The sequence below is a fragment of the Temnothorax nylanderi genome, unplaced genomic scaffold (genome assembly GCF_030848795.1).
Source record: "Temnothorax nylanderi isolate EJ_2023f unplaced genomic scaffold, tnyl_v1.0 TNYL_tig0745_pilon, whole genome shotgun sequence".
Lineage (NCBI taxonomy): Eukaryota > Metazoa > Arthropoda > Insecta > Hymenoptera > Formicidae > Temnothorax > Temnothorax nylanderi.
This window is the reverse complement of record NW_027249807.1, coordinates 44,022-57,744: the sequence shown is the minus strand read 5'-3', so window position 1 is coordinate 57,744 and position 13,723 is coordinate 44,022. Positions and strand designations below refer to the sequence as shown.

At 38.0% G+C, this 13,723-nt stretch overlaps 1 protein-coding gene and 1 pseudogene across 1 annotated transcript; one reads left to right on the top strand and one right to left on the bottom strand.

Moving 5' to 3' along the window:
- Positions 1-4,358: 4,358 nt before the first annotated feature.
- Positions 4,359-9,360, top strand: LOC139785155 (uncharacterized). The gene is made up of 7 exons (XM_071724298.1): positions 4,359-4,749; positions 5,193-7,345; positions 7,407-7,599; positions 7,816-8,310; positions 8,550-8,682; positions 9,004-9,189; positions 9,339-9,360. The coding sequence occupies exons 1-7, from the start codon at positions 4,746-4,748 to the stop codon at positions 9,358-9,360; spliced, it is 3,186 nt and encodes a 1,061-aa protein (XP_071580399.1). The 5' UTR covers positions 4,359-4,745.
- Positions 9,361-10,047: 687 nt separating this feature from the next.
- On the bottom strand, positions 10,048-13,436 carry LOC139785154 (uncharacterized; annotated as a pseudogene).
- Between the last annotated feature and the right edge of the window lie 287 nt (positions 13,437-13,723).

The window sequence follows — 13,723 nt, the reverse complement described above, 5'->3', positions numbered from 1 at the left end:
TTTACATATTTTTTTATATTCTCCATTAAATTTTTAGCAGTATAATATGGGCTTATTTTCATTCTTGTTTGTGTTGTTCCTGTGTGACACCATTCTTTGTGTACTTTCTTAATTAAATCGATACTGGCCTTCTCAGATAGTATGATTTTCTCTCTTTTTTTATTTTCTTATAATATATTTCATTTCTTTTTATCAATTTTTCTTTTTCATTTTGTAGTACTATGTTGTTCATCTGATCTAATTTTATGTCATCTATTTCAATAAAATTTACCGTTTTCAATAAGTCCTCTTCTTCTTCTATCTTTGGTTCTAAAACCGGGTTTCTACTTAAGCAGTCCGCCTCTGTATTATTTTTCTCTGGGATGTATATTATTTTAAAGTCGTATTGGGATAGGTAGTGCGTTAGCTCGCCTAATTCTTCGTCTGTTCGTGCTCTTATATTCATGTTTTGTAGTGGTTTGTGGTCCGAGTGTACTTCGAAGTATCTCCCTATCAGCCAGTGTTGCCAGTATTTTATTGCCTCTTTTATGGCTAGGCATTCAAGATATATCGCTTTTTTTTTCTTTTATGATTCATTGAGTTTCTTTGAAAAGTAGGCCACAGGTTTTTCTTTTCCATCATCTTGTGTTTGTTTTAAAATTGCGCCTATGCCTTTCAGTGATGCATCTGTATATATTTTGATTGGAAGGTCTTTGTCGAATATCTCTAACACTGGTTGGGAGCATAGCATCTCCTTTATGTTTTTGAAAGCCTTTTCGCAATCCTCTGTCCATACGAATTCTGTATTCTTCCTTAGTAGCTGGTGTAATGGATCTAATAGTATTGAGCTCTTTTCTATGTACTGTGACGTTGCAGTTTCGCTGCATCGTTGCAGCGCCCCGCCGCCGTCACAAGGCGCGGGTTTCGCGATCTTTTTCACGCCCGAGGACGGTTCAACGAATCGATGCGAGGTCTCCAGGGGCATATTATAATTGCGTTACGATATTCTGATCCTTTATTTTATTTTGTATCATTTGCGTGGCGCCTCACCGAGCCGAAGACCGGAGTTTCCTGAGAGGATGCCGAGGATCGCGGAAAACGGAGTCGACGAAAAGGACAAAGGTGAGAAATCGGACGACGGAAAGCGGATCGAAGCGACAGCTCGCGGGCCGCCGAGAGCGACGGAGCGCAGGAAAACACGCGCGCGGCGCGTGACCCCGCGGCAGGCGGACCCATAATGGCAGGGCCCCGGGGAGCCGGGGCTAAATCAGCTCACCTGCCCTCCTCACACTGCTGACCGGATTCCGGGATGGATGGCCACCATTCCCAAACCGAAAAGGAGGAACGCGGAGGCAGACACGTCCCGTCCGCCGCCGGGAAGAATCCCGGAAAATTTGCCGCGCGAGCGAAGGGCCGTTTAGCGCCCTGCGGAAAGCCGTAATTCACGGCCCTACGCACGAATCCGCCGCGAGCCTGCGAGCTCACCCCTCATTGGTCCGCGCCCCAACGTCGCGGGGCCGCGTACGCCCGGGGTGGGGTGCGCTATCGATTCCGCCATCGAGCGAAATTTCGGGAGCATTCTTGGATCGTCCTCGCCAACCGAAACACGCAAAATCTAAGTCGCGATAATTTTGTGTTCTGCACTTCGTCGTTTCGAACGTTGGAGCTTGTCGAACTTCTCGCGGCTACTCTTCCGACCCTTGGGACGACGGCGAAGATCCTCGAGAGAGAATCAGCCTACGGTGAGGTTGCCTCGGTAATATTCAGCATGTAAAGCCACGACACCGCTCCCCGGGTCGCGCTCTCGCTCGGTAATATTCGCGATAATTAACGTATCCGCCGACAAGGCGTATTTAGCGATCGATGGCGAGAGCGAGGGGCACCGGAATGGTCTCGTGGCCTTGGGATCGCGATCAAAGTCTACGGACTCCTGGAGATCGCGGTAGGCGCGTCAATGACGACATTCGATATCGCGAATACGCCATTTCTCGCGCCCTTCGCGTTCACGACCGCGTGTCTCGTTGTGCGTAGTACTTCGCCCGGTCGAATCTTAGATTCTGCACGCGATATTAATGGCATCAGACGGTTATTCGCGTTGGTTTAATTGCGTTACTTACGATTCGCGTTCGGACCTTTAGAGTATCCTCGCGATATCGGCTGCGTTGAGGTATTATTCGCGTTAGGACGTTGTTCGCTTTAAGATGCCATTCGCGTTGACCTAATATTGCGTCTCGTTATTACTCGCGATAATTCCGTAATCTTTCTCGCGTTAATTCGAGTATTTCGCGTTACGCCGAGTGTCTCGGCGCATCATTTTTCGCGTTGGACGATCGCTGACGATCGCGTGTTGCGTTCGATCAGGATCACTTGCGTTAAGCTCAGTTTCCTGCGTTAGGATAAATCGGTACTTTCGCGTTAGTTATAGTATTGCTCGCGGTGATTCCGCATATTTCCTCGCGTTAGTTTAGTATTTCGCGTTATGTCGCGCGCCCCGGCGCCTTATTTTCGCGTTAGGATGTCCTTGGCGATATCACATGTTGCGTTCGTTCCTTCTTGCGTTGGGACGTTACTCGCGTCACGTTTATTCTCTGCGTTAGATTAGGATTGTTACTTGCGTTAGATTAACATTATGACTTGCGCTAGATTTAGATTATTTGGCGACAGAATTCCTGCACGGGTTTGGACCTTGCGCTCACGCGCTCCGAGCGTGGCGCATTATCATTTCGCGGTATCTCACGCTATTATTTCGCGTTTATTTAGGTTATTGATTCGCGAAATGTTCTGCTATTATCTACTGTTCATCCGGGGATTATTACAGAATAAAGGTTATTCTTTATTTGTTAACGGCTTGAGTTACGACATTCTTTATTAGGCGTCACCCCGCCGAATACTGCGCTGCCTTTCATCAACCCCGCCCTGCTATTAGGTCGAGCTAGCCATTCCCTCGCACACCGACTTATTTCGTTTTGCGTCTCGTTTTTGGTTCCTCGCGATTTCGCGGACGCGAATTCACGCGTTTGGCGCCCAACATTAAAATCGTTTCGCGGAGTGTCGGAGGTGCGAGAGAATCACCGGAGAGGCCTATCATCCCGCTCTCCGTTCCCCTTTTGATTCGGCACACGCCCCGGACCGCTCCGGGAGTGAAAAAGTCGTGACAGTACTCGTGGTAAAAGTTTATTTTTCCCAGAAATTGCCTGATCTGCTTTTGTGTGGTAGGAGTCGGGAATTTTTTTATTGATGTTATGTTATCTTTCAATGGTGTAACCGTATTTTCTCCCATTACATGTCCTAGATATCTAACTGAACTAGCAGCGAACGTGCATTTCTTAAATTTTAACCTGAATTCTTCCTTTTTTATTGCATCTAAGACTTTTTTTATGTGGTCTAGGTGCTCTTCAAACGTTCGTGAGTATATTAGGATGTCGTCTATATAGTTTATCGCAAATTCAAGTAATCCATATTTTCTCAGTATGTTAATCAGGATCCGTTGGAATATAGCTGGGAACGTTTTTAAACCAAACGGCAGACATGTCCATTGAAAATGACCATCTTGCGTTACAAATCCCGTTTTTCTTCTATCTTCAATTCTTAGTGGTATTGACCAGAAAGCTGAGTTTATGTCTAGTGTCGTAAAGTATTTACAGTTTCTGGCTCTTATTATTATATCCTCTATTAAAGGAAATGGTTGTGCTTGGGGGACAACGTTTTTGTTTAAATCCCTAAAGTCTATGCACATGCGTGTTTTTCCTTCATCTTTCTTATATGCTAGCGTGACAGGTGCAGCAAAAGGACTATAGGACTCTTCAATTAATTCTTTCTCCAGTAATTTGGCTATTTGTTTTTTTATTTCTTTTTTGTCATTTATGTTACATCTATATGGTCTTTTACTGCTGTATTTCTCCACTATTAGATCAATTCTAGCCTTGTACTCGTTCACGGTTCCCACGTCGTATTTGTCCTTTGCAAACGCTGATTTGTTGTTGTTTATCAATTTTTCTATCTTGATCTTTTTATCTCTATCCAAATGTTCTGTCTCTGTTTGGAATTCATCTATTTCCACATGTTCATTAAAATTTACCGAACAATCTATAGCTTCATTTTTTATTCCGCTTGATATCATCTTTGGTTTTTCTATCTCCTTTTCTGTTCTCTGTGAAACTTCTAAATTTTCATTTAGCCTTAACTTGAACACGGGGATTAAATCTAATCCTATTATGAAGTCTTCGAAGTCTTCTCTTTCGACTATGTAGATGTCCACTTCTTTTTCTATGTCCAATATTTTTATTCTTGTTCTTACTAGTCCATTTGTATGATTCACACCATTGACTGACTTTAAGAATATTTTGTTTACGTCTTCTTTATTATCTTTTATTGGGGGGAAATTCACAGCCGGCATTGGTGTACAAAATTTCGACAGTGGACTGAAAAAAGTAAGCAGTGGCCTATAATATTGACGGCATTGTCGTCAGTGGTTGAGGAGTGGTAATAATGACTTGTGGCAGTGGCAGTGCGGGAGGTATTGCATAGCATTGCTAAGGCAGTGTCCGAATTTTATCCGGCATTGGCTCGGCAGTACGGCAGTGGGGACGCCCCCTACTCTTATTCCCGCTTATTCCTGAGTATGCGCATGGCATGTAGTAATGACAAACGGCACCCCGCGCTTGCAAGCAGCGTACAGTCAAAACAATAACGGACTTTTATGTGTATAGTTAGCAAGTTTTCGTGCCTGATAGTGGATTTAAAGTAGTGCGGTTAACAAAATTAATATGGGTAAGTATAATTTGCTCATCTTAATAGTGTAGGTGATAGGTTAAATTCCTAACCCCATAACTAAGGGCGCACGAGCGGTTTGTGCCGCGCGGCAGAGTACTCTCTCTCTCTCCCTCCCTCTCCCTCCCTCTCCCTCCCTCTCCCTCTCCCTCTCTCTCTCTCCCTCTCTCCCTCTCTCTCTCTCTCTCTCTCTCTCTCTCTCTCTCTCTCTCTCTCTCTCTCTCTCTCTCTCTCTCTCTCTCTCTCTCTCTCTCTCTCTCTTTCTCTCAGAGACGTCGCGTGAGATAGAGAGAGAAAGAGCACTCTGCCGCGCGGCACAAACCACTCGTGTGCCAGCGCTCTATCACCGCTAAGCCTCTTCAACTAGTTCGCTATAAAATACGCGAAAAATTATGCGATGTTTTCGAGAAGCATCTTTTTTCAATTTTGATTTTATATTTCAGAGAATGCATGCCCGACAACCAAAACTTTACCATCCGGTGAACCTTCGGAAAAAATCACATTTGAGTCTTTGATTGAAAACAAATTTCCGAACCTTCCAAATAATATATTAATGTTAATAAATTACTGTGGATGGAACTCTTTATCTCAGTTCCAAAACATCACCGATGCAGATATGAACCAAATGGAAAAATTTGCTCAGGAAGAATTATGGCAGCTCCTTTCAAAAGAGGAAACTGAAACTTTTTACGGCATTTTCTTCAAAAAACCTATGCTGTTTAAAATTCTTAACGGGCACAGAAACTTATTGATTAACATAAAAAATGCATGTGTGGAATTGTGTGGTGGAGAACATTTAAAATTAAGTGGGCAAACCTGCCGCTGTAAATGTAGAAGTAAAGACAGAAATGAAACTAACAAACCTTACAAACTAAAACAAGCCTCTTCGCGTCTTCCTAATTTGTCAAATCCAGTACCTCGCTCTCAAGCGAAAAATAATAATGCAGGTATAACTGAGGATGAAACTCATATACTAAACATAAGTCGTAATTATATCAAAGCTTTTTGTAATAAAAAATTAAAGGAACAGGAAGCTGCCCAAATTTTGAACAAAATTAATAAATTGAAAGTTGACGTAATTTTTGAAAATCCTGAAGAAAATCCCCTGTTTGCACACATAACTTGTATTATTTGCGAGCAAAAAATTAAAGTCAGCGTGGCTATTGGAAAGTATGGGCGGAAATGGATTTGTTCAAATTTCAATTCTCATTTTAAAACCCATTTTGAAGGGGAACTAAATGGATCGGATAAATTGAAACAAAAGCCCACACAAAAATCCCTGAAAACTGTCTCAATTCTAGAATTTATAAATGTCAAAAATCCTAAGAAAAATGTTACCAGTGCCGATACAATAGATGTGGATGACGTATCTACAATAAGTGGCCCTCTAACTAGTCAGTCTACTTTGGAAACTAACGCTGATCTGGAGTCCAGCCTCCAAGATCTTGTTACGGAGCGAGAAAATGCTGTCGTTTATCGTTCTGTAGGTGGAAGTCCCTCTATTGCAGAATTCAATAGTGATTCTGACCCCAATTTAAACAGCACTAGAGCGTCAGATTCTAACGACTTAATCACTCAGGATTTTTTTGAAAACGGTAGAACTTTCCATGAGGCGGGGAATTCTGCCGTTTCCTTAAAGCCTCGTAACGTTATTTTTACTGACACTCCTAAAAAATCAAAGTGGCAAGATGAGAAATATTCCCGTCGACAAAGAAACTGTAGAAGACTAGAATGGCTTTCAAAAGATCAAGCAAAAATTACATCTTTCTTTGAAATAGAGGAACATATGCAACAAATACTTGCAGAGAACACTGAAATTGGAAGCACAATTATAAAGTCATGTAAAGATAATTTTAATATGGAAAATATAAATATGAGTAACTTTTTGACAGTCCTTATGACTTCTGCGCAAAATAACAGCAGTTGTTCTTCGAATCACAATAGGTTCACTGATGAGTTGATAAAGTTTTCTTTGTACTTATTCATAATTGGAGGTAAACTTACTTATGAGACTTTAGAAAGCAATTTGAAGAATGTTCTTCCATCTCTTTCAACATTAAAGAGAACTTTAAATGAAAATGTAACTGTGCAAGAGGGCGTTCTTTATATGGCTAATTTAAAAATGTATCTGAATGCAAGGAAACTTCCATTAAAAGTGTTTATTAGCGAAGATCAAACTGCAGTGTTGAAGAGAATTCAGTACGATCCAAAGTCAAACAAACTTGTTGGATTTGTGCTTGACAAAAATGACGAAACCGGCTTTCCTTTAACTGAAAAATTTATTGTGAATTCAGCCTGGGATATACAGGAAGCGTTTCAAACAGGCATTTTATCCAATAATGCTTACGTTTTTATGGCGCAGCCTCTAGAAGAGAAAGTGCCAGCTTTTTGTCTTTGCATATTTGGGAGTGACAATAAATTTACCTACAAAGAAGTAGTGCACAGATGGAATTTCCTGATACAAGAGGCTGCAAAACTTGGAATTGTTGTAGAGGGTTTTTCCTCTGATGGCGATACCCGTTGCTTGAAAGGAATGAAAATATTTAGTAATTTTCCAGATCAAAATGCATCCAATGAGCTTTCTCCATATTTCCAGGTAAGTAACTTATTTTTGTTTATGTATTGACAATTGAATAATACCGTTTTTAATTTTTTAGATGCCTTTTAACACCGATAAGGCGACAGTAATTCAAGACACAGTACATATCCTCACAAAAATGAAGACAAGGCTTTTAAAACCAGGATTAACTATGAAGCTGGGATGTGAAAATATTTCTTCAGAACATTTAGAGGAAATGGTTGACAAATATCATAAAGACACCCATTTATTATGTAAATCGGATTTGAATTGTAAGTATTGGAATTGTAACTGATTGGTTAGTTACGATAATATTTCATAGTGTACCAAATACATATTTCTAATCCTACTAATCAATTATTATATTTTACGATGAGGACCTCAATTATCCATAATTGAGATCCTCATTGTAGAATATAATAATTGATTAGTAGGATTTGGCATAGTTGTAGACATTCGTTTTCTGATTACTTTTTATTAAATTATAGCTCAAGATAAAATGAACTTCGATGCCGCAAAAAAAATATCTTCTGATAAAGTGAGAAACACTTTAAAGCAGATACCTGGTAGCAAATGTACTATTCAATACCTGACCCTAATGAATAAAATTGAAGAAGCCTTCCTAAACAAATCATTAACTTGTTCGGATCGAGTTTATAATATGTGGTATACAATATTTTTTTTGAGGGCCTGGAGACATTGGCTCTACATAAATAAGATTGTTCTCAAGAACTTTATAACTTCAAATACGTATACATGTATAGAGCTTAATGGTCATGGACTTATTTTACTACTAATTAAACTAAAGGATAACCCAGAACAGTTTTTACCCTGGTTCTTTTCAAGCCAAACTTGTGAACGAATATTTCGTCAAACAAGGTCAATGACAAGCACTTACTCGACAATTGTAAATTTTTCTATACTAGACCTTTTGCGAAGGCTGTCCAGAATTCAGATGATAAACGAAATCGTCACTGACTTAGGTATGTCTTTTATATACTACAATATAATTCAATTTTATTACTCTATTATTATTATATTATTTTTCCTATTACTTTATAACTCATTTTAGGAGATTCATTTATCTTTCCGAGGGAAAAGTGCTCGTCAAAATTGGGAAATACAGCAGAAAAAGATCGTGAAAAATTAATAACACTTAGTGAAATCAAAGATATTCTTTTCCGCGCTAAAGCTGACGCACTAACTGATTGTCTTGCGTTAGGAATAAATGCTACAGAAGAAGCTTTTTATACGATACATATAAAACCAGACTCTGCTGATTATTTTGATCAGGAAGACAACCGGAGTGAATCTGACAGCGACGAGCATAGTATATCACCAAATGAAAATTCAGGGTATATTTCCGAAACAGACCTCAATGATATTACTGAATCTAAAACTATTTTTCAAAACATGGATCATCTGGATCTGAAAGATTTTAGTCAAACTCCAATTAATAATAAATTAGTTTTAAAAATAAAACTGAAGACTGGCAAAACAATGACGATAAAAAAATCAACCCTTTGCTGGTTTTTTACCGAAAACAAAAGTCGTTTGTCTGCCGACCGGCTAGAGAGAGTAAAGGGAATGGGCTCTCAAAAAACCCTTCCAAAAACAAAACGTTTAAAAAGTCGAAAGAGAATAAAGAAATCTATAAAACCAAAGAATAAAAAAAGTAAATTGGAAGAGAAGCAAGTTGAAGAAAGTGAGACGGAAACTGAAGATGACTACATTTCAGAATTTGAAAGCAACGGCAGTGAACATGTGGCAGAACACAGTAGCTCTGATTCGGAGGCCCCAAAGAAGCAACAAATAGCCATTGTTGAAGAAAAATACTACGCAGTATACTATGATGATCAGTGGTATATAGGAAGAATAATAAAAATCGAAGAGACAACGTGTCAGATAAAATTTTTGTACCGAAATTTGGACAGTTTTAACTGGCCCAAACAAGAAGACGTGCAACAGGTCAAAAAATGTTATATTTTTTATGGACCTATTTCGCTTTTAGGCTTAAGTCCATTCAACCTTAAAAGATACGACTTGTGTGCAATTGAAAAAAAGTACAAAATGTTTAAAAAAGATAAGTAATTAACAAGAATGTAAAGTTTATTTTCATTATTTTTATTATTATTTTTAGTGTTCTATTGTTTATAGTTATAATATGCATAAGGCATCACATAATAATGTGCAGTTACATTTAAATGTAAAGAATGTTTAAAGAAGAATGTTTAAAATTTATTTTGATTATTTTTTTTAGTGTTCTACTGTTCAAAGTTAGGTATACCTATGCATAAGACATCACATAATAATGTGCAATTACATTACAATGTATAGATACAGTTCGTAAATAAAATTTTTTGGAGTTTTTTGTACAATTGTGTAGAATACTTTGAAAAAGCTTTAGGATTCTTGTGTAGGCATTGGCGTATGATAATGGGCAGTACGCGGCAGTGTTCATAATTGCATGGCATTGCCTTGATTTTAATATAGGATTGACGGCATTATAGGCATTGACTAAGCATTGTCGGCAGTGTACGAAAATGTCGGCAGTGTTTTACAACAATGCCAAAAATCAGCATTGGTGTACAAATTTTCGGTTGTGAATTCCCCCCCATCTTTTATCTTTATCCACTTCGAGTTTATTAAGGAGACTTGAGAACCTGGGTCGTATGTTCCCATTATTTCTATCTTATTCTCAATTAGCGTCTTAAGTTTGATCAATGGTGTGATTGCTCGTTTTTTTTCTATGTACTTAATTCTACTTCTATTACTGAATTGCTTCCTATAGCTTTAGGTTTCTCTTTTTTCTCTAGTTTAAACCAGCATTTCTCTTCTGGGTGGTATCTTACACCTTTACCTGTATCCTCGCACGTCTTGCATGGTTTTTTTCTTCATTTTTGACTTTGTATTCTGGTTTACCTTCTTTTTTAAATATTTTCTTTTTCTCTGTTATTCCTTTGAGCTTTTGTAATTCCTTAATTAAATCTTTTATATCTTTCATTTCATCTCTGTCGATTTTCTCTCTGATGAATCCTGGCAACCCGAATGCGATTCTATCTATCATTGTATTATCGTCCATGTCCTTATTTATTTCTAATAATAGTCGTTCTTTCTTTATCGCATATTGTACTAGTGAGCCTTCTTTGTACTTAAAATAGTGGGCATATGTTCTGCTACTCCATCCTTTACTTGAAAAGGTTTCCATTAATATCTGTTTCTATCCGTGCCAATCGTTTTCGTGCTCTCCTTTTATTACTGTAGAGGTGTACCACAGTCCTGGCAGGTTTCATCTAAGAATGTCCTCAATAATTCGATCTTGGTTTCATCTTTTTCTATTTTAAATCTTCCACATTCCTTCTCAAATGTGCTCAACCATTGTTTAACGTTAGATGTTTTATAATTAAATTTTTCCAATACAAATTTATCTGCAATGTGTTTTAAGTTTTTCTCTTCTTTTTTTTCCGATTTTTCAACTAATTTTTCCAATATTTTTCCCAAGTCTGAGTGTTCTTTGACATCCTCTGGAGGTATTTGTCTTAAATATCTCCCTCCAAACTGGGCATTTCCTTCCTCGTCCAAATATATGCTTTGCAATTCTTTTGACAGCGTTATCCATATTGTCACTTCGTCATGTCTCTTCTGTAATGACTCTTTTACTTTTTTGAAAGCATCCGTATTTCTTAACTCCTTATGCATATCTGAATAGATGAGTTCATTTGGTATGGCATATTTCTCTCCTTGTTCTGTAATGATTGAGGTTATGGCCACCACTGTGTTTTTGCTATCCTTTGGAGAAGCCACAGCTCTGAACTCAAATTTTAGTTTTATTTTGTGGCAGAAATTGTCGTTTTATAATATCTTTCTATATGTGAGGTTTAGGTTATCCGAATAAATGAACCAAATTTGTTTCTCTGTAAATAAGAGATTTTATCTTATAATCGATATTACTATTTACAATGTATACACAATTTACCAGTTACCTGTAAATAAGAGAAACGACAATTAAGGTTAATCATTCGTCTCTCTTTCACAACTCTTCTTTAATCACCTCTATCGTTTATGGCAATTGATTCTCTTTATGTAACCTCTTTATTCTCACACGTGTTCTTTCTTATATTTCTTCTCTCTATCCCCCCTCTGCTCAGCTGTTCCTTTAATCCTCGACGAGACATCCGGCGGGTGTCATAGAAACGCGCGTGGAGCCTACTAAGCGCGCTAGATTTGAAGAGAGTGTACTCTCTTTACATATATACATTGCATGTATATGCGCATTATGTATTATGAACATAGGTTCTGGGTATTATTAGTATTTTTATTTCACCGAAAGTGAATAATGTAAAATATACAAACTTTTATTATATATATATGTGTGTGTGTACTGTTTATATATTTATAATATAAAATGACAAATATATTTACAATACATTTTTTCTCAAGTGTACAAAAGTAATGTTACAAAACTATATGTTTTGAATATTGAGAAAATAGAATGGGCCCCTCCAACGTCCATTCCCGTGAGAACGCAACCAATATATTTTTCCGTCTCTCCGATTGTAATTTACAAATGATACATTTGTAATAATCAGTACCGTCAGAATAGACGCTTCTGGGATTTTATTTTGTCAGTACCGTCAAAATAGACGCTTGTGACATTTTATTTTGTTAGTACCGTCAAAATAGACGCTTCTGGCATTTTATTTTGTCAGTACCGTCTAAATAGACGCTTCTGACATTTTATTTTGTTAGTACCGTATATTAGAAATGTAAATTATTTTTTCTTTTACTGGCGTGACGTGAAAAACATTTATTGTCTGGGAAAAGGTGATAATTCATATTTTTCTATATATTCATAAAATGACGTCTCATACGTTGTACGTCATTCGAATATTTTTCCTCACAAGGATTTCCTCCTAAGGCTACAGTTGTAGCGAAAGCGGCAGCATAAATTCCGCAAAACATACCGTCCGGTTGTTTTGGACCTTTTCAAAAATTATATCACTTACGTTTATTTTTGGAAAACGTTTGCGAATATAAATTTTCTCCTGTTTTGCCAATTTTTTGTATGTACAGCCAGGTTGGCTATCATACACATGAAGTTTAAATCCATCAAAGTAAATACATCGCCAGTGACGAGTACAAGTCCCTCCAATGATTTGTAAGCTTTTGTTACTGTCACTAGCTATAATCAGGTCAGGATAATATATGTACTGAACGCTTTGCGTTTCGAAACATGTAGTTTCTCTTATGACACGTAAAAATAAATCTAATGATTCATTAGTTACTTCGCTACTTGTGGGCAAAACATTCTCTTGTATCAAATGAAGAGGAACAGTTACGTTATCCAGACACTTTCTGCGTCTTGCTATATCATCTTCAGTTAAATTATAGCTATTGTCATAACTGATTATGATGCAATCATCATCTTGCTGTGCATCTGTAACAGCGGCAGATGGTGCTTTTGTTGAAAAAACGTCACATCTTAAACGTTTGCTCTTTGGAACAAATTCTTCTAAAATTTCCCTTTCAATACTACTTTCTCTGCTATTTTGCGGACTATTTGTTTTTCTACGCGCATCTTTATCTTTTTTAGCTTCTTTAGCTTCCATTATATATTGTGGATTTCTTACTGCCATATGTCTATTATGGCGGCTGTCCAAAATTTCTGGAAGCATGCATTCATAATAGAAACGTGTTAGGAAAGGCAGCATTTGATTTTTCCAAAAAACATCGTCTCTTTTCACATCCACTGTTTTTATACTTTCCGGTGTCCATATGGCGAAAATGCAATAATCTCGCTGCGTTATGTTTAACTGGCCTCAAATTTGATAAAAGAATCGATTATTTCGATTCATTTTATTTGCATTCTTTTTATCGATATGCCCTTCAATTGAGACAATGTTTTGACAGCCACATCAGCTGTTAAATTTTCAGCTGACAAGGGACATTTTATCTCTACTAAACCGTCTTCATCAATAAGTCTATCCGGAGAAGCACCCAAGAATGGATTTTCATAATCAATGAACAATCCGCATGGTGTGATGTTTTTGTTCAGTTTTACAGCCAACTCGTTTCTGGCAACTTTTTCGTTCTCGCGACCATATGTCATGGCTGCATTGTCGATGAACGAAGGATACAAAATGCTTTTTACAATCGCTGCACAAGACGTTGGTCTCATGCGACAGACAGCTCCAAAGTTGGATGCCGTTAACATTTCACGTCTCAATAATTGCCACAGTTCACATTCGCTTTGGTCTCTTGTCTCCTGTTCAATTTTGTGTCTGTTTTCTGCGTTGTCCAACAACTTTTGCTTATAATTTTGCTCAAGTTGTTGGTATACGTCAGACGGAAGGTCTGGCTTTTGTAATTGCGGACCATAATAACAATCTGTTCCAG

Bases quoted from the DNA above. Each gene is read 5' to 3' on its own strand.
- LOC139785155 (XM_071724298.1), top strand. The intron at 8,311-8,549 runs GTATGTCTTTTA...GTCTTGCGTTAG, and splicing joins CGAAATCGTCACTGACTTAG to GAATAAATGCTACAGAAGAA. The intron at 8,683-9,003 runs GTATATTTCCGA...GAATAAAAAAAG, and splicing joins TCACCAAATGAAAATTCAGG to TAAATTGGAAGAGAAGCAAG.